Source organism: Xenopus tropicalis, chromosome 9 (genome assembly GCF_000004195.4).
Source record: "Xenopus tropicalis strain Nigerian chromosome 9, UCB_Xtro_10.0, whole genome shotgun sequence".
Lineage (NCBI taxonomy): Eukaryota > Metazoa > Chordata > Amphibia > Anura > Pipidae > Xenopus > Xenopus tropicalis.
Window position 1 is genome coordinate 6,159,597 of NC_030685.2, and position 24,905 is coordinate 6,184,501.

Sequence of the window (24,905 nt, forward strand, 5' to 3'; positions counted from 1 at the left end):
AAAAACAATATTGTGCCAATGAACTGTACTCATCTAAATACAGAAGGAATGGGCTTTAAAAAATAGCATTTCAGGCTGATTTATTGAAAATTTCTCCAAATACCCCACTAGCCCCACCCATCTGTTCCACTTCCTGCTGCCTCTGTTCCCAGGCTGTGCAGGGGGGCCGGCGGCACTGTAGGATAGGCTGAGCCTGTCTGTGCTTGTGTGAGTGCAGGGCTGTGATTGGCTCTCCCCCTCCTACTGTGCTTCTGGCAGGGACTGTTAGGACACGCCCACCCCTCATGTGAAACCCAGACAGGGACTTGAGAGGATCTATAGGGAGCTCCAATAAAGGGGCCATTGTTACAGATAGGGTTAAAGCGGACCTGTCACCCTAAGAAATAAGTCCAAATTATTTTCTATATTGTTAGTTGAGCAAAATAAACTTTACTTACGCTATATAAATAATATAAATCTTGTATCCTTCCATCTTGGAATTACTCAATCAAAGCAAGCAGGAAGGCACCATTTTGTGGACACTGTTATTAAGGCAAGCTTTGTATCATGCCAAAATCTTGTTTATGTGATAGAATGGGGGACCTGATGCCCATGCCCATGCACTGGCTACACAATTAGATGAGGAGGAGGGAGGGGAAAAGTGAGATGTGCAGTGACATCTAGGAAGTGCTGAATGGAAAGCTAAAGTTACTGTCTGCCCCGCCTCTATGCCTAAGGCATAGAGGCGGGGCAAGCAATATATGATTGACAGCTGTGATTTTTAAATGCCTTTATAATGGGTTTGGATGTGTTAATATAAAAATGAATTTGGGTTTCATGTTTAATTTGAACAGGACTTTTATTATACAGATTTTCATGTCTGGGTGACAGGTCCACTTTAATGTTTAGCCCAAAGGGAAACCAGCACTGTATATTATTCATAATTGCCTACAGGGTTAGGGGTTTTCCTTTATCCTATATCATACCTCCTAATATTTGAATAATGAAAAGAAGGACAAAAAGATTTGTCGCACGCAGCGCAGCAAGTTTTTGACCACGCCCACTTTTGTGGCCACGCCCCAACTAACACACCCCGTTTTTTTCTAAAAATACTCCTTTTATATAGATGAAATGGTGGGATCAGACGCAAATGTGCTATACACTCATACTGTACGACTTAAGGAAAACAATATAGCAGCTCCTACATATAAAAAATAAACATAGAGAGAAGGCAGTCAGTTATAAGTGAGTTATAACTATGTACCAGTTTTGCCCCCCATACACAGTGCCCCCAATGGCCCAATAGACAGTGCCCCCAATTGACCCCATAGGCAGTGCCCCAATTCCCTCATAGACAGTACCCACAATTGCCCCCATACACAGTACCCCCAATTGCCCCCATACACAATGCCCCCATACATGCTCCTTCCTCAGCAGCTCCTCTCCTTATGAGGCTCCTCGCCCGGCGGCGACAGGCCCTTTTATAAGTTTGCACCCCCTGCGTACATGTGACGTCATACACACGGGGCACAACCTTATAGCATTCCGCTGTCGCTGATAGTTCCATGAATGTATTACAGAAATGCGGGACATTCATGGAACTATTCGGGACAGTGGGATGCACTATTAAAAGCGGGACTGTCCCGCTCAAAGCGGGACAGTTGGGGGGTATGCTATATGTCACCTTTAATCAGCAATATGCCCCAATGTATAATGCTCAGCCCTTATACCACTTAGGGGAATCAATACATTTCTTTCCTTGCAAGTTAAATATGAAAGTCATCTAAATGCAGCCTTTGCCTTATACATCTGAGCTGGGAGAGGCATCTTCCTCCTGTCTGAGGCTGATGAGCTTTTATATTAATCGGACCCTCCTGTTTTTATTTACTGCAGATTCTGACGGATAGAGAGACCCGGCTCTGATGGGCTTTGTTCCAAGGACCTAAGGTAAATATATGGATGGAAATTCTTATCAATAGCAGGGAGAGGGCATGGGTGGGGTTCTGCAGTCTGGGGATGCAGAGAAAAATAAAAAGCATTTCTATACTGTGCCGCAGCCCAATATCTTCCAGAGGAGCAAGGCATACATGGACTTTAATATTGGGAACTCTGCTGCATCTGCTAATATTTAACATACTTTCATTTTTTATGAATAATATCAGGGATTTATTTATGTATTCCATTTATTACTGGGCTATTATACTATAGGGACTAATACACAGTGCTACAAAGGATCCCTTATTAATCCGGGTACAGAGTGGGAATAAGCTTGATTTACTGTTCAGACAAAGGTGCTTATTTACAGGGGGTGGGGGGGGGGGCACAGGTCCTTGTGATCAAGAACAGTAACCTGCCCAATTGTCTTTTTACTTTTTTAATCAGTATAGAGAACCCCCAGCCCCTACCCAGGGCCAGAGCCCTGGCTTCTCTTTATTTCTTATTGATATATGGACAGAAATTTTTCTTGAGGGATAATACTCATTGCAGCAGAATCGCAGGACTATCAGTCGAATCAATCTCCAGATGATTAATGGGTTTTGGGGTTACCTGGCTCCTGTTACACTGTTTGAAGAGTCAAAAAACAAGAAGGAGGGGACAGACACTGCTTTCAATTGCAATTATATTTACAAATAACTGTAAAACCAATTCAAATGAGTACTGAGTGTATAATAGAGGGTTGCATAGAATTACATTTCCCTTCAAAAATACAGGTTTGGTTGGATATCCCCTTTAACCTTTTTACTGCCAGCCGTGTTTTGGTCAAAGCGGAACTTGTACTGCCAGACAGTTTTTGAACATTTTGCACTGTTTCACTTTCCTCTGGGGGACTTTTAGTTTACCCAGGAATTTACCCCAATTCTGTAACAAGATATAGGCTTCTAAATGTCTAAAAATGAAAAAAAAAATCAAATTTTCCATAATATAAACACACATACCAGAAACAAAAAGGAGAAAATTGTTTCATACTTACCGTAATTTTCCTTTCCTGGTCATCCCCACGGCAGCATGAAAAACACAAATGGGTAGGCTCCCCTGTCAGTATGCAGAAGAAAACACACCTCCTTATTAAGTTTAAATACCTCCCCCCAATGGCACCTCCCTGTCTTAGTTTTCAAGCTGTAAAATAAAGCAGAAAGGTTAATAGGGTGGGCATGCTGCCGTGGGGATGACCAGGAAAGGAAAATTACGGTAAGTATGAAACAATTTTCTCCTTTCCTGGTCATCCCCAGGCAGCATGAAAAACACAAATGGGTAAATACCATAGCAATAAACAAGGGAGGGAGACAAAACCTGATGCGTGTAATTTATTTTCTAAGTGCGGACAAGACTGAACGCCCAAACTGGGTTTCAGCCGACGAAATTAAATCTAGCTTGTAATGCTTAATAAATGTATTTGAAGATGCCCAAGTAGCAGCTCTGCACACGGACTCTGACGACACACCTGCCTCCACCGCCCAAGAGGCCGCCACACTTCTAGTGGAATGCGCCCTGATACCTTTAGGTGATGATCTGCCCTGTTCCTTATAGGCTCCTACGATAGCTTTAACTATCCAGCTACTTAGGGTGCTCCTAGAAGCTGCTTCTCCTTTTCTTGATCCGGCAGGAATTATAAACAGCCTTTCAGACTTCCTAAAAGGTTCTGTTCTTTTAATATATATTTCCAAGGTTCTCTTCACATCCAGAGCACTTGGTTCGCCATCTGTTGGAAAGGCAGGTAAAATAATAGGTTCATCCAAATGGAATTTTGAAACAACTTTTGGTAAAAAGGAAGGCACAGGTCTCAAGACAACTTTTCCTTCGTGAAAAACAGTATATGGTTGTTCCACTGATAAGGCTTGCAACTCACAAATTCTCCTGGCAGAAGTCAGAGCCACGAGAAGGATAGTCTTAAGGGATAGATACCATAATGAGATCTGATCAACTGGCTCGAAGGGTGGAGAAGATAAAGCTTTGAGGACCAATGGTAAGTCCCATGGTGGGGCTGATTTTCTGACTGGCGGGTTAATTCTTAATACCGCTTTGAAAAACTGTTCAATCAATGGCTCCTCAGCCCATCTCTTCCCTAGAACTGCGGACAAAGCTGAAACTTGTACCTTCAGTGAACTTATACTCAAGCCATAGTCCAAACCGGATTGAAGAAAATCCAGAATGATAGGTGTTGAGGGATTCAAAGGATCATAGCCTTTCTCCTGCGCCCAGGAGACAAATCGATCCCAGATCCTGTCGTATGTGTTGACTGTACATCGTTTCCTTGAATGGACTAGGGTTTGTATGACCTGATCAGAACAGCCTTGTAATCTTAATCTGGACTTTTCAATCTCCAAGCCGCCAAGTTGAGCTTGGAAAGGTTCGGATGAAGATAAGGGCCTTGACTTATTAGATCCTCCACTAGAGGCAATGTCAGAGGTTTCTGGATTGAAAGACGTTTGAGTAACGGGTACCATGGTCTGCGAGACCAGTTCGGGATTATTGCTATCACATCCATGTGGGATACTAGAATCTTCCTCAACACTCTGAAGATCAGAGGGAACGGAGGAAACACATAGGCCCAAAGACTCTCCCAGTTCTGTGAGAATGCATCCGTCCCCATCGCCCGAGGGGATGGGATCCTGGAGAAGAAACGACTGATTTTGTGGTTCCTCTCCGAGGCCATTAAATCTATCCATGGGGTGCCCCATCTGGAGGTTATCCAACTGAAGATCTCCTTCTTCAGTTCCCACTCCCCTCTGTCTATTAAGATCCTGCTCAAGGCATCCGCTTGATGATTCTTGACTCCAGCTATGTGAACTGCTGTAATATCCACTAGGTAGGTTTGAGCCCAATCCATGATTGGCTTGACCTCTCTCATCAGCCTGGTACTGCCTGTCCCACCTTGCTTTCTGATGTAGGAAACCGCCGACATGTTGTCTGACCTTATCTTCACAGCAGTACCCCACAAATATGGCCTGAGGTGCTTCAGGGCCTCCATAATTGCCCTCAGCTCCAACACATTCGAGGGGAGATGGGATAGATCTGAATTCCATGAACCCTGGACTAACACTTCCATTGTATGAGCTCCCCAGCCTTGACCTGATGCGTCCGAAAATACTTCTACCCAGTTGGGTTCTGCCAATGGATAACCCTGGCGAAGATTGTCTGGTTTCTGCCACCAACGAAGCTGTACTTTCATCTTCCGAGAAAGAAGAATAATCTGCGACCAGTCCTGAGATTCCGATCTCCATTGGGAGAGAAAACATCTCTGGATGATTCTCATCTTCCACCTCGCCCACTTTACCAGGCCTATGGTGGATGTTAACAGACCCAACAAGGCCATAAACTCCCTGGCTGGGAGACTCTGACAAGACATCAACTGCTTGGTCTTTGCTGAAATCGACATGATCTTGTGATGGGGAAGAGAAACCATCCCTATCTTCGTATTGAAGAAAGCACCTAGGTAAATGATGGTCTGGGAAGGCTCCAGTTGGCTCTTGCCCTCGTTTATGATCCATCCATAGCATTCTAAGATCTTCCTGACTTGTGCTACATGATGAAGGAGTATCGACCTGCTCCTTGCCACTACGAGCAGATCGTCCAAATAATGGTAGATTTCTATGCCCTCCTTTCTCAATTTCGCTATTAGGACAACCAAGACCTTCGTAAATGTTCTTGGGGATGTAGAGAGCCCGAACGGCAGACACCGGAACTGCAGGTGCTGGTTCTTCCATGCAAACCTGAGATACTTTTGATGTTCCACTGCCACTGGAACGTGTAAGTAGGCATCCTTCAAGTCTAGGGATGCCAGCCAATCCCCTGGTTGCACCGCTGCCTTTATCAGGCTCAGGCATTCCATCTTGAAACGCTGAGGCTTTATGAATTCGTTTAACTCTCTTAAATCTAAAATCGGTCGCAACTCTCCCGATGCCTTTGTTACTAGAAACAGAGGTGAGTAAAATCCTTGCCCCCTTTGCTCTGGGGGAACCGGTTGGACTGCCTCCTTTACCAGCAACTGCGAAATGTAATCCTGCAGGATTAAATGGTTTTCTGGCTTTGCTTTCGTAGCCATAAAATGATTTCTTACAGGTTTCCTTGTAAACTCCAGACGATACCCCCTTGAAATAATTGAAAGTACCCATTCGTCTTTTATGTCTTCGGCCCAGACCTGCTGAAACTTCAATAATCTCGCACCCACAGACGACTGGACCGGCCTCATCTCATTGGGGCTTAGGTTGATGCTTGGGGGATCTGGAGACTTTAGGTTTGTTGGAACGAAAAAAGGCCGAGCGACCAGTGCGCCATGGAGCCCTAGACTCCTTACCAGGCCTGTAGGATCTAGCTTCTTCCCTACGCCTATAAGGGTATCTATCTAACTGCTTCTTAGGTTCTTGAAAATGTCTTGTTTGAGGCAAAAAGGTACTTTTACCTCCTGTTGACTTAGAGATGATCTCATCCAAATTCTTTCCGAAAAGACGTTTCCCTTCATATGGCAATCTACAGAGAGTATTCTTTGAGGCTGTATCAGCATACCAAACACGCAGCCACAAGGCGCGACGAGCGGCAACAACATAAATCATATTCCGGGCAGCCAGCTTAGAAAGATCCACTGATGCCTCTAGACAGAAATCTGCCGCTTTCTTGAGATCTAAAAGTGCTTCAGCTAGCTTGTCCTTGGGAGAATCTTCCAAAATTGCTTGCTCAATATTCTCTGCCCAGATAGACATAGCCTTGGCTACCGACACAACTGCAACCGCCGGCTTGCAGGCTGCCCCTGCTGTCAAATATGCTTTCTTCAACTCCGTCTCCAATCTCCTATCCATCGGATGTTTCAAAGCCGAGATGTCATCTATAGGGAGAGCGGTCTTTTTGGACAGGCGGGCAACCGGAGCATCAACTGTGGGAGTATTCTCCCAAACCTCAGAATCCTCTGCTGCAAAGGGGTACAATTGTGCAAACTTAGCTTCCACAGGCGACTTTTTTGAGCCTTTACTCCACTCCTGATTAATCAGCTCCTTGATCTCTGGGTGAATGGGAAAAGAAGGCTTCTTCCTCTTAGTAAAGAGGGAAGTAGATGCTGTCTCCGCCTGCGGAATTTCCAAACTTAAGGTCCGTCTGACCGCTTTGATTAAAGAAGGGATAAATCTAGCCTCAAAACACTGAATATCCTCCTGACTCTCCTCCTCAGACAAAGAACATTCACCCTCATCCTCTGAAGACATCAGGACCTGGGAGGCAACAGGGGCTTTATTAGTAGAAACGTTAACAGTTTCAGATACGGCTTGTTTAATCCATTTCATAATGGTAGATTGATCTACCGGCATGCTAGAAGAAGTGGAAGGTTTATCCAGACAAGTATCATGAACCATAGCAGGAGTGGCAGAAAGGTCAGTAAGGTCTCTGGCAGCATAATCATCAAAACAGGCCTGACATAACTTCTTATTTTTGATTGCAGGACTATCACAAGCCTTACAAGTCCTAGTACTGGATTTGCTTTCCTTACTGTGATGCTTGTCCCTTTTAGAAGAAGGTTCTTCAACAGGGGCAGAATCACTAATGCACACATGGAAAAAAATAATACTAAGTAGATTTGGCAGTTCTTTTCGCAGTTAGTAGAAAAAAACCAGGGGGGGGAAAAAAAAAAAAAAAAAAAAACTGAAGCAGATCAACACTCACCCAGGCATACGAGAGGCGGCACGTTTAGGGGCAGCTGGATCCATGTTTCCTCGCAAAACGCCGAAGAAACGCCGAGAACCGCTACTAAGGGCAGGATCTGCCAACACACTGAGGTTTTTTAAACCTCGCGCGCACCCCGATGACGTCACTTCCGGGTAGCCGGTCTGAAGGGAGCGCAGTAGCGCTGGACGGAGCCAAAAGGCACAGAAACCTGCCGCAGAGGTTCCCTGCTCACACAGCCGCAGCTGATAACGGCAGGGCTTCGGGTGGAGAGACACTGCCAAAAAACTGCACCCGGTAATCTGATCCCAACGGACCTGTGAGTGTGACCTGCTCTGACTGTGTTACTGACAGAAGAAAACAAAGACAGGGAGGTGCCATTGGGGGGAGGTATTTAAACTTAATAAGGAGGTGTGTTTTCTTCTGCATACTGACAGGGGAGCCTACCCATTTGTGTTTTTCATGCTGCCTGGGGATGACCAGGAAATGATTTTATGCATGAAAATACAACTGATTTGGAAAGTCCCGTGTCTCCTGAACGTGCCAATACCAAATATATATTTATTGAGATTTCTCACTTGTATAGGTCAAAAACTCCCAGCAGTACACTACCAAATTCCCAAAGCACTGCCCCAGAAAGCTGCATACTTTAGATTTCAAGGCCACAAATTCCACTAACAGTCTCATAATTGCCTTAGCTCTAATTCTCCCTTAGCTAATGTAAGCATCAGAGGGAGGAGCAATAATCTCCGCTGCATGCTGGCTAATGCGCGTAGCTTGTCGGGTAAATTAGGGGAGCTGCAAGCTATTGCATGTATTGAAAACTATGATTTAATAGGTATCACTGAGACCTGGTGGGATGATAAATGCGACTGGGCTGCGAATTTAAATGGTTATACACTTTTTAGGAGGGACAGAGAGATTAAAAAGGGTGGAGGGGTTTGTCTTTATGTAAAGTCAGATTTAAAGCCATGTAATAAAGACATTACAAATGAAAACATTGAATCTCTTTGGGTAGAAATTTCAGTAGGGCTGAAGGTCACAAAGAAAATGATCATTGGTGTATGCTATAAACCCCCAGTATAGATGAGGGGGATGAGGCCCAGCTATTGTTGCAAATGGAGGAGGCTTCAAAACTGGGTCAAGTTGTTATTATGGGGGACTTTATAATTATCCGGACATCGACTGGAGTAATGGGGGGGCTAAGTCAGAAAAAGCTAGTAGGTTTGTAAATATGCTAAATGACAACTTTTTATTTCAGGCGGTTCAAGAACCCACTAGGAATGACTCTATTTTGGACCTGGTGATTTCTAATAATAATGAACTCATCTCTAACATTTGTGTGGGTGAGCATTTGGGGAACAGTGATCACAACATGGTCTCCTTTGAGATAATGCTGCAGAGACAGCGCTATAAGGGAGTAACTAAAACGCTCAATTTTAGACGTGCAGACTTTGCCAGTATAAGGGCATCTCTGCAATGTGTCAACTGGGAAAGGCTTTTCATGGGGTTAGACACAGAAGGGAAATGGAACATCTTTAAAACATTGCTTTGTAGGTATACGCAACAGTATATCCCCCTAGTAAGCAAGGAGAGGCATCGCAAAGCAAAACCTTTATGGCTGAATAAAAGTGTTATTGTCGAGGTAAGAAAAAATGTGCTTTTAGGGCATTCAAGTTAGCTGGGGCAGCTGGGGCTTTCATCAGGTACAAGGAAGCAAATAAAGCAGCAAAAAAGCTATCAGGCAAGCTAAAATAGAAATGGAAAGGGATATTGCAGCTAGGAGTAAAAAGAATCCTAAATTATTTTTTAATTATGTGAATAGTAAAAAAATGAAGCAAGAAGGGGTGGGAACCTTATTATCACGGGGGGGTACGTTGGTTGATGAGAACGGGGAAAAAACTGAAATTTTGAACTCTTATTTTTCATCTGTCTATACATCTGAGGAGCCAGATAATGAAGGCTTCCCTTGTAATATGCCCAGTTCGAGTAATTTAGCTACTGGCGCATGGGTCACTTGGGAGGAAATTCAAAAGAGACTTGAACATGTAAAGGTAAACAAAGGTCCAGGGCCGGATGGGATTCATCCCAGGGTATTAAATGAGCTGAGCGCTGTGATTGCCAAACCTCTTCACTTAATTTTTCAGGATTCATTGAGGTCTGGCTTGGAGCATGGTTTTATGCGTAACAGATCTTGCCAGACTAATTTAGTCGCCTTTTATGAAGAGGTGAGCAGGAACCTTGATGCTGGAATGGGAGTTGATGTCATCTACTTGGACTTTGCTAAAGCGTTTGATACAGTACCTAACAGAAGGTTAATGATCAAATTAAGGAATATTGGCCTAGAACATAATATTTGTAATTGGATAGAGAACTGGCTGAAGGATAGAGTACTAAGAGTGGTTGTAAATGGAACATTTTCTAATTGGACCAGTGTGGTTAGTGGAGTACCGCAGGGGTCAGTCCTTGGGCCTTTGCTTTTTAACTTGTTTATTAATGACCTGGAGGTGGGCATAGACAGTACTGTTTCTATTTTTGCTGATGACACAAAATTGTGCAAAACTATAAGTTCCATGCAGGATGTGCCGCTTTGCAGAGCGATTTGACAAAATTAGATAACTGGGCAGCAAAATGGAAAATGAGGTTCAATGTTGATAAGTGCAAAGTTATGCACTTTGGTAGAAATAATATAAACGCAAACTATCTACTGAATGGTAGTGTGTTGGGGGGATCCTTAATGGAGAAGGATCTAGGGGTTTTTGTTGATAACAAGTTGTCTAATTCCAGGCAGTGTCATTCTGTGGCTACTAAAGCAAATAAAGTGCTGTCTTGTATAAAAAAGGGCATTGACTCAAGGGATGAAAACATAATTTTGCCCCTTTATAGGTCCCTGGTAAGGCCTCACCTTGAGTATGCAGTGCAGTTTTGGGCTCCAGTCCTTAAGAAGGATATTAATGAGCTGGAGAAAGTGCAGAGACGTGCAACTAAACTGGTTAAGGGGATGGAAGATTTAAACTATGAGGTGAGACTGTCGAGGTTGGGGTTGTTTTCTCTGGAAAAGAGGCGCTTGCGAGGGGACATGATTACTCTGTACAAGTACATTAGAGGGGATTATAGGCAGTTGGGGGATGCTCTTTTTTTCCCATAAAAACAATCAACGCACCAGAGGTCACCCCTTTAGATTAGAGGAACGGAGCTTCCATTTGAAGCAGCGTAGGTGGTTTTTCACGGTGAGGGCAGTGAGGTTATGGAATGCCCTTCCTAGAGATGGGGTAATGGCAGATTCTGTTAATGCCTATAAGAGGGGCCTGGATGAGTTCTTGATCAATCAGAATATCCAAGGCTATTGTGATACTAATATCTACAGTTAGTACTAGTGGTTGTAATTATAGTTTATGTATGCGAGTGTATAGATTGGTAGGTGTGGGTTAGGTGTGCTGGGTTTACTTGGATGGGTTGAACTTGATGGACACTGGTCTTTTTTCAACCCTGTGTAACTAACTATGTAACTATGTAACTATGTTTATCCCAGAAAATTGTATATTTTTGGAAAGAACAGATTCTGGGGAATCCAGAATAGGCACAACTATCTGTCTACTCCAAACTAACAAGTCACAATGCTTTCCTAAAGTTATTGGTTTTTATCAAAATTTGTGAAATTTTTAAAAAATCGCTTCAAGGCTTCCAGTCTATAGTATCTTATCTCCTACAGGTCATAAAGTAACCAAATAAAACACCCTAAATATGAACGCCAGGGGTCCACTGAACAGTTTGATGCCCAATATCTATAGGTTTAGCTAAGTATGTGGCATGTAGGGGCCCCAATGGGAACATACCCCCATATGATCTGCCATTTCTGTCATTTCAGCTCCAGCAAAATCAACACATTTACATCCTTCATGTGGGATAAAGCTACAAAAAAGTACACTCACCCCAGAAAGCCATATATTTTTGGAAAGTACACATTCCCCCGAATCTATAATGGGTACCCGTGTCTTTCTAATCCAAAGTACCAAGCCAAGCAAAGTTTTCCTAAATTTGCAGATTTTTATAAGATTTCAGAAAATTGCATAATAATGTTGCAATTTGCCACATTTATCTCTCACAATTTCTTATGTACAAAGGCAAATCACGCCAAATAGGAACACCAGAGGCCTACTGAACAGTTTGATGCCCAATATGCATAGATATACCAAAGTCTGCGGTATGTACTGACCCCAAAATGAAAATAGCTCCTATGGATTTCTCGCCTGCCAACTCAGCTTTTGCATACAGAGCCCCCTGTCAGTGTATTATGTGCAGTAACCCCCCTCTAACTATACAGAGACCCCCAGAAAACCATATATTTTTGTAAAGTACACATTCTGACAAATCCAACACGGGTAAAGAGTCCTTTCTACACCAAAGTACCAATCTGCAGAGCTTTCCTAAATTTAGTTGTTTTTATGACATTTCAGAAAATTGCCTAAAAATGTTGCAATTTGCCGCATTTATCTCACACAATTTCTTGCGTACAAAGGCAAGTCACCCAAAATAGGAACACCAGAGGCCTACTGAACAGTTTGATGCCCAATATGCATAGATATACCAAAGTCTGTGGTATGTACTGACCCCAAAATGAAAATAGCTCCTATGGATTTCTCGCCTGCCAACTCAGCTTTTGCATACGGAGGCCCTTTTAGTGTATTATGTGCCGTAACCCCCCTAACTATACAGAGACCCCCAGAAAACCATATATTTTTGTAAAGTACACATTCTGATGAATTCAAAATAGGTAAAGTTATTTTTGTACACCAAAGTTACACCTGGCAAAGCTACGCTAAAATCAGATTAGGAACACTTATACAGGGATAAAATGCGATATAACCACAAAAATTGTGCAAATCAGTGAAAGAACAAAATAAGTCACGCAACAGTGTAATTAGTGGTCAGAATATCTGATCCAATAGTCACGCTGTCAAAATAAACAGTTTTTAGGGAAAAGAAACTAAAAACAAAGTGGTAAAATGAAAAAAAAAATGATTTGTGTATACATGTGTGTGTAAAAGTTTTGTGACAGTGTGTAAATGTGTGACAGTGTGTAAATGTGTGTAAATGTGTGACAGTGTGTAAATGTGTGTAAATGTGTGACAGTGTGTAAATGTGTGTAAATGTGTGACAGTGTGTAAATGTGTGTAAATGTGTGACAGTGTGTAAATGTGTGTAAATGTGTGACCCCTTGATGCACCATAACTTGGCCATCCCATGCTGTGCCAGACCCTTTCCTACTTCTCCTCTGGTTCCCCTGCCCTTCAGTAGAGCTTCAATAACAAGAATGGGCAAGAATATCATTGGCTTATTGTTCTCCACCCCTATATTGTTGCATACAGTGTGTGCAGCTCTCATATTCACTCCTACAGGGCCATTAGGGTTGCCACCTTTACCAGAGGCTAAACCTGAACCCAGGGCAGATGGTATGGGGGTTGAGGCAGTGATGTTACAGCCCAAAATAAGTGAGTGTGCCAAGAAAGGGTTACATGTATATATGTAAATTAGCCTTTAACTCCTCCTCCTTATCCTGTCAGATTGCCATCAGGTGACTCTCGCCTGTAACACAAGAAAAAGGGAAAGTTGTGCTCAACCACTAAATTGTAAATCATTAGGCGGGAGTGCAATGAGACTGTGACCACAAAATACATATAAACAACCGCAAAAGATCCTCTGCACTCACCCATTATCAATATGTAGAAATAGGACATTAGGACATTCTGTGCATTCAGCTACTAAGAAATGCCTTCCCTCCCCAGACCCAAAGGAGGGATTGTTTGTCCGTACATTGCAATATACTTCAAGCTGGCCAACTGTGTCACAGTCATCCCTTCTGGCCAGTCCTACACTGACTGACCTATATAAGTAATTTAAGATTAGTACTGACCAAAGGGACTAAGTTTTACCTGCAACATTCTTGCTTATAAGGTTAAAACTCCCATATGGTTGCCCTTTTATTGGCTCCATTGGGATCACCTGACTGTAGCTGGGAATAGTGGGGGCTACAACATGGAGCTAGACACTGCTCCTGTATAAACAATAACACAAGAAAAGGGAAAGTTGTGCTCAACCACTAAATTGTAAATCATTAGGCGGGGGTACAGACTCTCGCCTGTACCTGTGCCTTGTACTAATGATTGTGCCTTTAGCTCCGCCTCCTAATCCCGTCAGTCTGCCATGAGGTGACTCTCGGCTGTACCTGTGCCTTGTACTAATGATTGTGCCTTTAGCTCCGCCTCCTAATCCCGTCAGTCTGCCATGAGGTGACTCTCGGCTGTACCTGTGCCTTGTACTAATGATTGTGCCTTTAGCTCCGCCTCCTAATCCCGTCAGTCTGCCATGAGGTGACTCTCGGCTGTACCTGTGCCTTGTACTAATGATTGTGCCTTTAGCTCTGCCTCCTAATCCTGTCAGTCTGCCATCAGATGACTCTCGGCTGTACCTGTGCACAGACTTTTTAAGTTCATACTTTTTAGTAAATGTTGCGGACATTCGTAGAAATTAGCTTATTTGAATCAAATTTTAGTAGATCTGCCCCCAGATGTTGGTCTTCTTCCATTCTACTCCTAAATTAAATTGTGCAAGAGCTGCAAAGATAAAAAAAACATTCCGGTTTGGTGGAACAGTGGGTCTGTAAGTTCATTTAAGGTTGCTGATATGAACAAAGAGAGTCTGTTATTAAGTATCCATCCAGTGTGAGCTGCCTCTCTTAATGGTGGGCTCCAATTACATATATCATTAGAGGGCCAGAATTTTGTTGATCGAACATTCATCAACTGAAGGAGAAATGGGCAGGACTTTGTTGTTTTAGATCTCTACAATAAAGACAAGTTTTGGTGGATTAAGGAGTGCGTGCCATTTCTCCTTCAGTTGATGTTCGGTTACACCCCAAGCTACGGGTTTGGGGCGCTGCACCTGGACCAAACACTTGTCTTCAGTGAGTGTATTTTCCCTATAGTTTTATCAGGAGTGTTTTGAAGTTGTGCGTTGGAGGGTCCGGGGCCTGTACACATAAGTCACTGGGTGAGCCAGTGTTAAATTAGTTTTGGCAGAGAGCTTGGGATTTATATACCCGGGCTCACACTGATTAATGGTGAGCCATTAAAAAGGCTTTGGGAAGTCTTTTTTCAAGAAGATTTCCTCCCCCATTTGCCATAGAACTGAGCCACTTATTTTTCATTAAGATTTATCAAACATTCATGACCATTAAGAACAACTGCTTGGTTCTGATACTGCCATATAATAGGAAGCCTAAAGTGCTGTCAGACTTTTAGAATGAAAAGATGATCCTTTGTTCTTTCTGAAAAGACCATGTCTGTAACCAGGTGTTGAGGTGGCATGCTGTGGGGGCTAGATACACCATGATAGGCTACCTGGACAGACTTTCTTAAAGCAGTAGAACACCTGTTGTGGTCTTTTCTGTAACAAAGTTGGATAAGGTGGTGTTGCAGGGTAAAAATACCACCCATTGAGGAACATTCTGGATGGAAAGAAGAGTTAGTAACGGTGGTTGATGGCCTTACAAAAAGTGCACATCAATATTTTTGACTTACTTGTCCTTTAAAATGCATTCTGGCTGATTAAAGTTTAAAACTAAATAAGGTCAGAGAGAGTTTATTAATTTAAAAATCTGGATCTGCATCGCTAGTGCAGAGTTATGATTAGATGACTTGTCCTATGAGTGTTACAGTGTGACCAAAGTGTTCACTCCTAGGGGTTTTGCACAGAAGGAGAGGATATGTAAGGATCTGGCAGGGAAACCAGTTGCGTTAAATGCATACTCCTACAAATATGGTCTTTAATGTTTGGCAGTGATTGGTGAGGGCTGGAACTGGAACTCACAGAAATACAGGAGACTACTAATTGCTGACCTCTTTCAAACAGTAACCTTTTATATTCCAAATAAATTGTTATAACCATAATATAGATAGGTCCTTCTCCATCAAGGATTCGGCTAACTCCATTTAGGGTATAAGTAGTCTTTGACATTTTAAACTAAATTTTAATAACCCCTTGTTGCTAAATATTTTCAGGTTGGACAGACAGGAATCATGGATCCTGCACTGGGCACCATAGAGCGACTGATAGAGAGATTAACTGAAATCTACAGCGAAGATTCTCTCTGTGCTGCTCTCATACCGAATTCCTTCCTCACCATTGACCCAGACAAGGATATACACATCGGTAGAGCTGAGAGCCCCAAAGAGCGAGCGGAACGGTTATTAAATTATGTGCTACAGAGAGGAGACGCCGACTATCGGAAATTACTCGGCCAACTTGAAACCCTGAGACCCAGGTTCCCAGCTCTGTCTGGTGTATTGGAAAGCGAGAGTGAGTAATAAATATTTCCATCTTATATTTAAATATTTTACATTTTTTGTGCACTGTTATAGTAACGAATTATTAAGATGATTTATTTTTCCCTGGTCACTATGGCAGCCTACACACCTATGGGTTTTCCCTGCCCCCTACCATTGATTGACCTAGAACATAATATTTGTAATTGGATAGAGAACTGGCTGAAGGATAGATTACACAGAGTGGGGGTAAATGGAACATTTTCTAATTGGACCAGTGTGGTTAGTGGAGTACCGCAGGGGTCAGTCCTTGGGCCTTTGCTTTTTAACTTGCTTATTAATGACCTGGGGGGGGGCATAGACAGTACTGTTTCTATTTTTGCTGATGACACTAAATTGTGCAAAACTATAAGTTCCATGCAGGATGTGCCGCTTTGCAGAGCGATTTGACAAAATTGGAAAACTGGGCAGCAAACTGGAAAATGAGGTTCAATGTTGATAAGTGCAAAGTTATGACCTTTGGTAGAAATAATAATAAGTCGGCTTTTCACTCTACTGCGCATGTGCCGGCCGACGGATTTCGCCGGCAGAAGAGAAAGGAAGGAGGAAGTGCTTCCTACAGGTACCCTGGGCTGGTGCTTTTTTCTCCTAACTGGGGCACCAGCCCGGGGTAAAAGGTAAGCGATCTAAGTCACTTGGGGGTGCCTAACATTTTGGCACCCCCAAGTTACTTAGCCTTTCCTTCCCCTTTAAGCTATCAGGTTAGACAGTTTCATAAGGGGGTGAGGGCACACTCTGTGAGAGCTCTGAGTGCTTCATGGGAATTTCAGGCAGATGTTCTGGTAGATCACATCTGTAGAGCAGTGTTGTGGACATTGTTAAATCATTACCATGTGGAAGTGTGATCCAAACCTCGGGACTAGTTTGGAAACAAAGTTTTGGAATCTGTGTGCTCTAATGAATGATGACATAATAAATATTCTTTTCTTTTTTAGCATTAAACATTTCAAGTATTTTATTTTAACCTACCCATTCTGATTGCTTGGGTATTGCCCAGTGGAACTACAATCCATTTTTATCAGGAGCCATTTAACCTTTCTGTATGTTTTGTGGGGGGAATTGGATTATGCAGAGGAAACCCATTTAAACTATAGGGAAAGCATACAAACTACTTCCAGTGACCTGGCTTGAATGGAACCCAGAAATAATACTAGCCAGTACTCCGCATACTGCCCAACACACAGTGGTACATTGATACGTTTGGCCTGATTATAAAAAGAAATATAAAAAATGCCAATTCCAGAATGGCTTATTATTTATAATACCATGTGGAAGATGCAGGCATCCATTCAGCATAAGCAGTTCGCTTCCCCCCAAGATTTGCGAGTGCTTTCCACTATTATGAATGCATTATTTTTAGATGAGCTTCATTTATTTTTTTGTACCCACAGCAGAGCCCCATATAAGCTTCTGCACTACAAGTGGCTGGTTATTCATGGGGCGCCTTCATTCCCTTAGCAAAACCAAAACGCCACAAAACATTATGTTGGAAGGCACTGGGCCACATTTATTAGAACCCAATGACCCTATCAGGAGGCATTGTAGGGCATGAAAATGTATTTCTCGCCATACATTCAATTTCTAATAAATTTGGCTTATGTTCCTCTGTACTTCATTCATGTTTGTGTGAATGCTGTGTTTATTATGTTTATTTCTTTTCTAAAACATAAAGGCAGGTTGATTGGCTACTGATGAGATTACCCTAGAGGGTGGGGTTCAGAAATTAGAATATAACATCTGCTGGGACAGTGACTGGTTTGAATGGCTGAACATAGTCTTTGGAATGCTAAATAATATGCTGAAGATATAGAAATAATAATGACAGCCCTTGTAAGACTCATCTGACTTTTACTTTGAATTTTCAACCCTCAGGCAAAAGACACACACTGATTGACATAATAAAGCAACATAAACATTCAAAGCTCACCCTGAGGGCTATCCTGGACAATGGAGCAGAGAATATGGCTGAATGTGGTCCTAAATCTATTCAAGACCTTCCCTTGACTCTCCTAAGGAAACTGGCAGCAGTGGAAAGAACTGCAAGGGACACACTTCTATTGGAAAGTGATACAGTTTCCAGGGAAGAAGAAACAATGGATGATATGTTTGGTGTAGATACTGAAGATCACGTATCTAACTCCATTAATCCTTTAGATGTTCTTTGTGTTCTTCTGAATTGTTCTGATTTGTTTTTGCAACAAGAGATTTTTTCAAAAATGTCCCTGTGCCAGTTTGCCGTCCCACTGCTGCTCCCTGCTGGTGATGGCCCAGAATGCACCTTCATGCTGTGGGCTATGAGAGGCATAGTAAGGAGCTGGAGACCTCAGGCATCAGCAGGGAGCAGGGCTTTTATAGAGGAAAGCCTGGTGAATATACCCATGCCTCTTTTCTCTTTTGTGAGACTGGGGCAAAGTAAATTATCTAAATCTAAAATTCTCAATCAAGTGCTCAGCCCAGCTCAGCAGTACAATGATTTCTTTATACATGAAAATATGGCAGGGGGAAACATTGACAGGCAGTTATCTAATGGCCTAGTGGAAATATCCTGGCGTTTTCCTGATGGAAAAGAGAATTCCCTTACCTTCCCAGAACCCATTGCAATTACAAATGTGCGTGGAAATCTAGAGTTGAATAAATCCCAGTTAGCCTTCCTAATGCAGGTCTCAGCCGCAGTGTTTGTGTTTGCTGAGAATATTAATGAGAGGGAGAGTGAGACCCTATCACAGTGCAGTCAATCTGGCACAGAACTCTATTTTATTATTACTCCAAGTGGTAAATGTATCAGTAGAGAGGCTGCAGAATCCTTCAAAAAGTTTTCTGCCCTTATGAATATTGGACCAAAATATATACTGAGAAAAGACCAAGTAGCAAATGATGCAGAACTGGTGAATAAAATACATGAAATTATGAAGAATGTTCTGGGGAACTCCTGTAAAAGGATAACACTTGAGGACATGTCACACTCGGCCACAGAGTTCCTGGTAGATGAAATGTGCAGTGAATGTCGGACAGCAAAAGCCCGTGCCGCAGAAATTACTAAAGAGATACGAGATGTGGTTCAGTATAAGAAAGAAACACTGAAGCTACAAGGGGATCTGTGGAAGGAGGTGTCCCAAACTGAGAAAGAATTGTGCCGGATGAGAAAACAAGGGGATGTAACTATAGAACAATACAAATCTCTGCTGAAGAAGAAGCTCTTGGATTTACGTAACCAGCAGAACCGGCACCCTCTTCCCACAGGCATGACTTTATTTATATCTGCCATTACTCATTTATCACAGGTAGAGAAACATTATTTCCTGAAATGGATAAAGTTCACACTTGATTCCCTTAGCCGAAAAATTATTTTGAAATTGCAAGCTGAGTACAAGGAGAAAATTACATCAGAAATGAACAAAGATGAACTTATACAGCTGGGGCAGCAAATCTCTGACAGTTCTTTGGGAGTAGAACATTTTCTGCGGGAGATGGGGCAGTTTTATGAAGCAGAATGTTCCATGGTGAAAACAAAACAAATCAGTCCAACAAGCAGGCAGTTAACTGTTCTGCCCAAAATAGCAGCTGATCTCCTGCTGGATGGGTTCCCTTTGGAATTGATGGATGGAGATGCCTCTAACATCCCCATGAAATGGGTTACAGACATTCTGACTGAGCTGGATAAGAAGACAGAGGCAAGATGCAGAATGAGAGTAATCACAGTGCTGGGAGTGCAGAGCACAGGGAAATCCACCCTCCTGAACACCATGTTTGGGCTGCAGTTCCCTGTGGCCAGTGGGCGATGCACACGAGGAGCCTTCATGACACTGATTAATGTGAAAGAAAATTTAGTAGCAAACCTGGGCTGTGAGTTTATTCTGGTGATTGACACAGAAGGTCTGAAAGCCCCAGAACTGGCTTCTCTGGAGGACAGCTATGAACATGACAATGAGTTGGCAACTCTAGTGGTTGGGCTCAGTGATATCACTATAATCAATATTGTTGGAGAAAATGTAGCTGACATGAAAGACATTTTACAGATTGCCGCACATGCATTTCTTAGAATAAATGCAATAAGAGAGAAACCCAAGTGCCAGTTTGTGCATCAGAATGTGAGTGATGTTTCTGCTCGTGATAATAACATGAGGGACAGAACAAAGCTCTTGGATCAGCTCAACCAAATGACAAAAGCAGCAGCAAACATGGAAAAAATAAGTGGAATCACAGGTTTCTGTGATATAATGGATTATAACTCTGATTTAGACAACTGGTACATTCCTGGGCTTTGGTACGGTGTCCCACCCATGGCTTCTGTAAGCTCCGGCTACAGTGAGAATGTGTATGAACTGAAACAATATTTGTTTAAATTGATGGAGAAACAGAAAAGCATTCGACAACCATATAAATTTGCTGGATTTATTAAATATATGGAAAGCTTGTGGAACTCTGTGAAACATGAGAATTTCATTTTCAGCTTTAGAAACAGCCTGGTAGCTGAAGCTTACAATCACTTAGCAATGAAATACTCTCAGTGGGAATGGGACTTCCGCAAACAGGTTCATACCTGGCTCATTAGCACTGAGAACAGTATGAAGAATCAGTCAGCAGATGAACTGCACTCAGGGCTGTGTGTGGGTTATAAAGATCATCTGAATGCTTTTCTTTATGAAGAAGAGAAGAAGATGTTGGACAACTTAGAGAAATATTTTGAAAGTAAATCTAACAATGTTCATCTGATAGAAAGATACAGAGCTGATTTTTCTCAGGATGTGAAATGTTTCCGGAAAGAAATGGCACAATCTGCAGGGGCAAAAGTTGATGATGTTTTTCGAATCCAAAATCAAAACCGTCAATTACAAAATATCCAAAGCAATTACCAAAGAACAATTGAAGAAAATGTTACCAGCCTTCTGGAAAAGTTCAGACAAATTGGAACCCATCCAGGTGATAAGGAAGTGAAAGACACATTTGACAATATGTGGGAGAGAACATTATCCGAGTTACCCAGAAATCCTTTAGAGAAACGTAACATCAGTCAGGAAATGCTGCAAGAAATCAGAATGAACATGGCTAACAGAGGGGGAACAATAAATGAGAAGATTCTTAAAGTAAAACATTTTGGTGACTTTGGAAAAAATGAGTTCAAGGTAACTGAAAGCCATGTTTATATTGGATGGTACTCATTAATTAAGCGAGCTAAAGAATGGTATACCAAGGAATCTAATGATAAAATACAGGACCATGCTTGCTGTTTGACAAGAATTTGCAGTGAGTATGTAACAGAAAAAGTTAACACAAAGGAAGACTTTGACAGAACCTACTGCCGGGAACTGATCCACAAAATCAGCAGTAGGCTCAGTGAGAAAGAAGCTGAAAATCTTCATTTTACCCACGAGTTTGAGTTGGACATCAAGCTTCATATTTTAGGGAATGCAGCTCCCAGGTTCCAGGTGATGCATGATACATTTCTTAGAGAAAATGATCCCGTCCTCTGTCTGCAAAACCTAAAGCCTCAATATCAGTTACTGTTTGAAAATATATTCCAAAAAAAAGATGAAACACAAAGCAGAGCCCGGCAGTTCTGTGAGCTGTGCCTGAAGCCAGCAATAACCAAATATATTTTCCAGCATATTGGCAATGATATTGTAGAGGACATTCTGAATAGCGAGAGTGCAAGAGAATATTGCAGCAGAACCTTCTTCCAGTTCTCTGTGCTTAAAGAACTGCTTGAGCAACAGGATTTCTCTCAGTTTGTGCTGTATATTAACTCGTACCAGTGGTTTGTGAAAAGATGGATTATAGATCACATATTAGATAGGTATAGTGATGGGCAAAAGCTAGAGAAGTTGCAGGTAAATATTCTCACTCGTATCTGTAAGGATATCAGGGAGGTTCTTCACAGCCCAGAGTTACTAAACAGAACCTCTGTCTCTGACTTTCTGACCCAATTTTGCCTCATGCTTGAAAGCAAATTAGTTATCCCACAAGAAGCCATGAAAGTGATAGTTTTTCAGAACAACACAGATATTGAGCAGTTTTCAAGATATATTGAGGAATTTCTCACAGACACGGAGAAAGCAATGGAATCAGAGTTGAAATCCTATAGAACTGAAGATGTACTGTTTAATGCCTCAGTGAAACCAGAGGAAGAGCTGTTTAAGAAGGTGTTTGGCTGTGGGAAGCAGTGTCCCTTCTGCAAGGCCCCCTGTGAGGCTGGAGGGGATCACCATGAAGAACACTTTGCCTCTGTCCATCGGCCTCAAGGTTTAGGAAGATGCACCTCTAGTTACTCTATGAGTTCCCAGTCTTCTAATCAGGATGGGGAGGAACTTGAAAAATTATGTACAGACATATGTTCAACTCAAGTTATCTCTGATAGTAAATTCAGCAGTGCTGATACAGCATGGAAATGGCATCCCTACAAGGAATACCACACATTCTACCCAGACTGGGCCATTCAGCCTGACCCCAGCATCACAGCCTCAGACTACTGGAAATTCATTTTTGCAAAGTTTAATACAGAATTTGCAAAGGAATATGAGGCAAAACCAGCGGATCTGCCAGCCACATGGCGCCAGATAACTGAGGGAAAGGCTCTTCAAAGCCTAAGGGAGGTGTATCATTTTAGTTAAAGGGGAAGTGCAACTTTACATTACATTTTAGCATGTTATAGACTGACCTGTACTATGCAACCTTTCATTTGATCAACATGATTTATTTTGCATGTCATTTGAATTAAAAGCCTTCCTGTTGTGTCTTATATTCAGCCTGAAACTGAAAATGCTTTCTGGGATCTCTGAACCCAACAGCCAACTATGAAGGGTTAGTTTAATGATTCATTTTAATTGATTATCTTTCTTCAGGCCTTCTCCTATTCATCTTCCCTTCTGTCTTCCTAACTGCTATGTGGTTTAACTAATTAAAGGGACACTTTACCCCCTTTTTCAACACTGGATCAATGAATAGGGCTTGGGCTGAACATAGGTGTTGCCTATTCTTTTAATTAGGAAATATCTATGGTTTTTGTTAGTTGTCGCTAACAGGGCAACATTTGAATGAAACTAAAGCCACATTGTACTTCCTGATCCTAAAGAGCAAAGTCGCACAAACCAACAGCCCACTGAGAAGCCTCTGTCTCTGGATAGAATAAAGGGATAAAGAATTATATGCATATAGGCGTCCTTGTTGGCCATCAAAGGGTCCTAATGAGAAAATATGATTATAGACTATAAGTTAGTAAGTTCTATTTCATATATCCCATGTTAAAAGGAAAATGGGTAGATTTTAGGTTAATGGGGAAAAAAAAATCCATATAACTCTAAATATAGTACAATATAATATATATTTAATCATCTATTATAGGAATTTGTTAGTACATTTGATAATACCCTAAATATATAAACTCTCCCCCACATTTCCCATTTACCCCCAATACGAAGTAAAAAAAATAATTAGAAATGAGAAATGAAAATGATTACAAGAACTATTGCCGCTGATTGAAATGAGTTACATACGTTACATAGATCACTATATAATCTGTAGAACACTGCATCTTGGTCCTTTATGAATAAATAATAATAATAATAAATAATCTTACCTGGAATTGGAACTGGAAATAAATAATAAATACCTGTAATTGTTGTAGATCTAGATATATATATATATTATTGTAAGGATCACTCACAGCTGCAATGAAACCTTATATCATTAAACTGTTATATGATTTACTCAAACTGATGTATGTTAAATATTCTGACAATAAATCCCTTTATAGCACAATTTGATGAGTGATTTTTGAGGGGAATTAATATCCTACATGGATCTATCCGAGTGGAACCCACTATTTTGCCAAAGGAAGATGCAAGAAAACCGACCAATGAGAACGTTACAGACCAAAAACTTCAATATAGAAGCAATAAAATTCGAGGATCGGCATTGCACTGGCCATCTTACATGGGTAAAATAATAAACAATTGTAGCCTCATGTTATTATGCTGAAATCAAACCTCAGAAGGGAAGTGTGCTACTTTTTTAGTTGTTCCAGTTGCAGGTAAATTACCAGCTAGGGCTGGAACCAGTTTTAAAAATTTACTGGTAATGTTATTGCCGGTAGATTTGTAATTCCCATTTTCTTTCTTTAGCCGTACTTACTTTTTCAGCTAAAGGGTCCAGTCTTCATTGCCGGCAGATCTCCACCTGGTTCTGATCTACCCAATTTTTGCCCTAAGTCCAATAACTCCCCATCCCCTGATATTATTGCCCCACCACCATGACATCATTGCCCCACCTCCTATACATCATTGCCCCACCTCCCTACCGCCATCATCTCACCTCCCTGAAAGTTGGGCGGTAAGTTTTGACCAAAAAGGTGGCAACCCTAGGGTACAGGTTTATTCAAATGTGAGTTTAGAGCTTACTACATAAAATCTCACCCACATTCTAATCAGTGAGTGAAAAGTAGAGTTTACCTATAAATACACTTCTAAAAATATGTAGGGACCCATAGGATTTAGCTCCCCTATGGCTTTAAACCCTAACTCTTCACATTTCCATTGTTACTGGGCAGAGTCCCATGTATCTAGTTTATAGTTATGTAACTCATATCTATTGGTTTAGTCTGGTTGACCACACCCCTTGCAGCCTCATATAGTGTCTAGCAAGGAGGTGTGGCTTTCTCTTTGGCTGCCTCTGTCTCTCAGTATAAAGGCCCACTGAGCCTGGGAGCAGAACTAGGCCCCAGTAAAGCCATTTGCCCCAGAGTGTTACCTACCACTCTGGTGAAGTCGGGGACAGAGCCCCGTGAATGAGGACCAGTAAGATAGTTACTCTTGTCGAGCACTCTCTAGGAGAGGGAGATAGAGAGGGAAGGAAGCATGGGCAGTTTTCCAGCCCCATCTAGGAGAGTAGAAAGGAAGTACC

At 42.0% G+C, this 24,905-nt stretch overlaps 1 protein-coding gene across 1 annotated transcript; it reads left to right on the forward strand.

The window, feature by feature from the left end:
- Window positions 1–1,861: 1,861 nt before the first annotated feature.
- LOC116407727 (interferon-induced very large GTPase 1-like) lies at window positions 1,862–23,759 on the forward strand. Its single transcript, XM_031893623.1, has 3 exons — window positions 1,862–1,926; window positions 15,687–15,984; window positions 17,883–23,759. Exons 2-3 carry the CDS (start codon window positions 15,705–15,707, stop codon window positions 22,616–22,618), a joined length of 5,016 nt encoding a protein of 1,671 aa, XP_031749483.1. The 5' UTR covers window positions 1,862–1,926; window positions 15,687–15,704; the 3' UTR covers window positions 22,619–23,759.
- The last annotated feature ends 1,146 nt before the right edge of the window (window positions 23,760–24,905 follow it).

Coding starts and splice junctions, on each gene's coding strand:
- LOC116407727 (XM_031893623.1), top strand. CDS start 15,705: ATGGATCCTGCACTGGGCACCATAGAGCGACTGATAGAGAGATTAACT. Junction 15,985..17,882: donor TGGTGTATTGGAAAGCGAGA/GTGAGTAATAAA, acceptor TTCAACCCTCAG/GCAAAAGACACACACTGATT.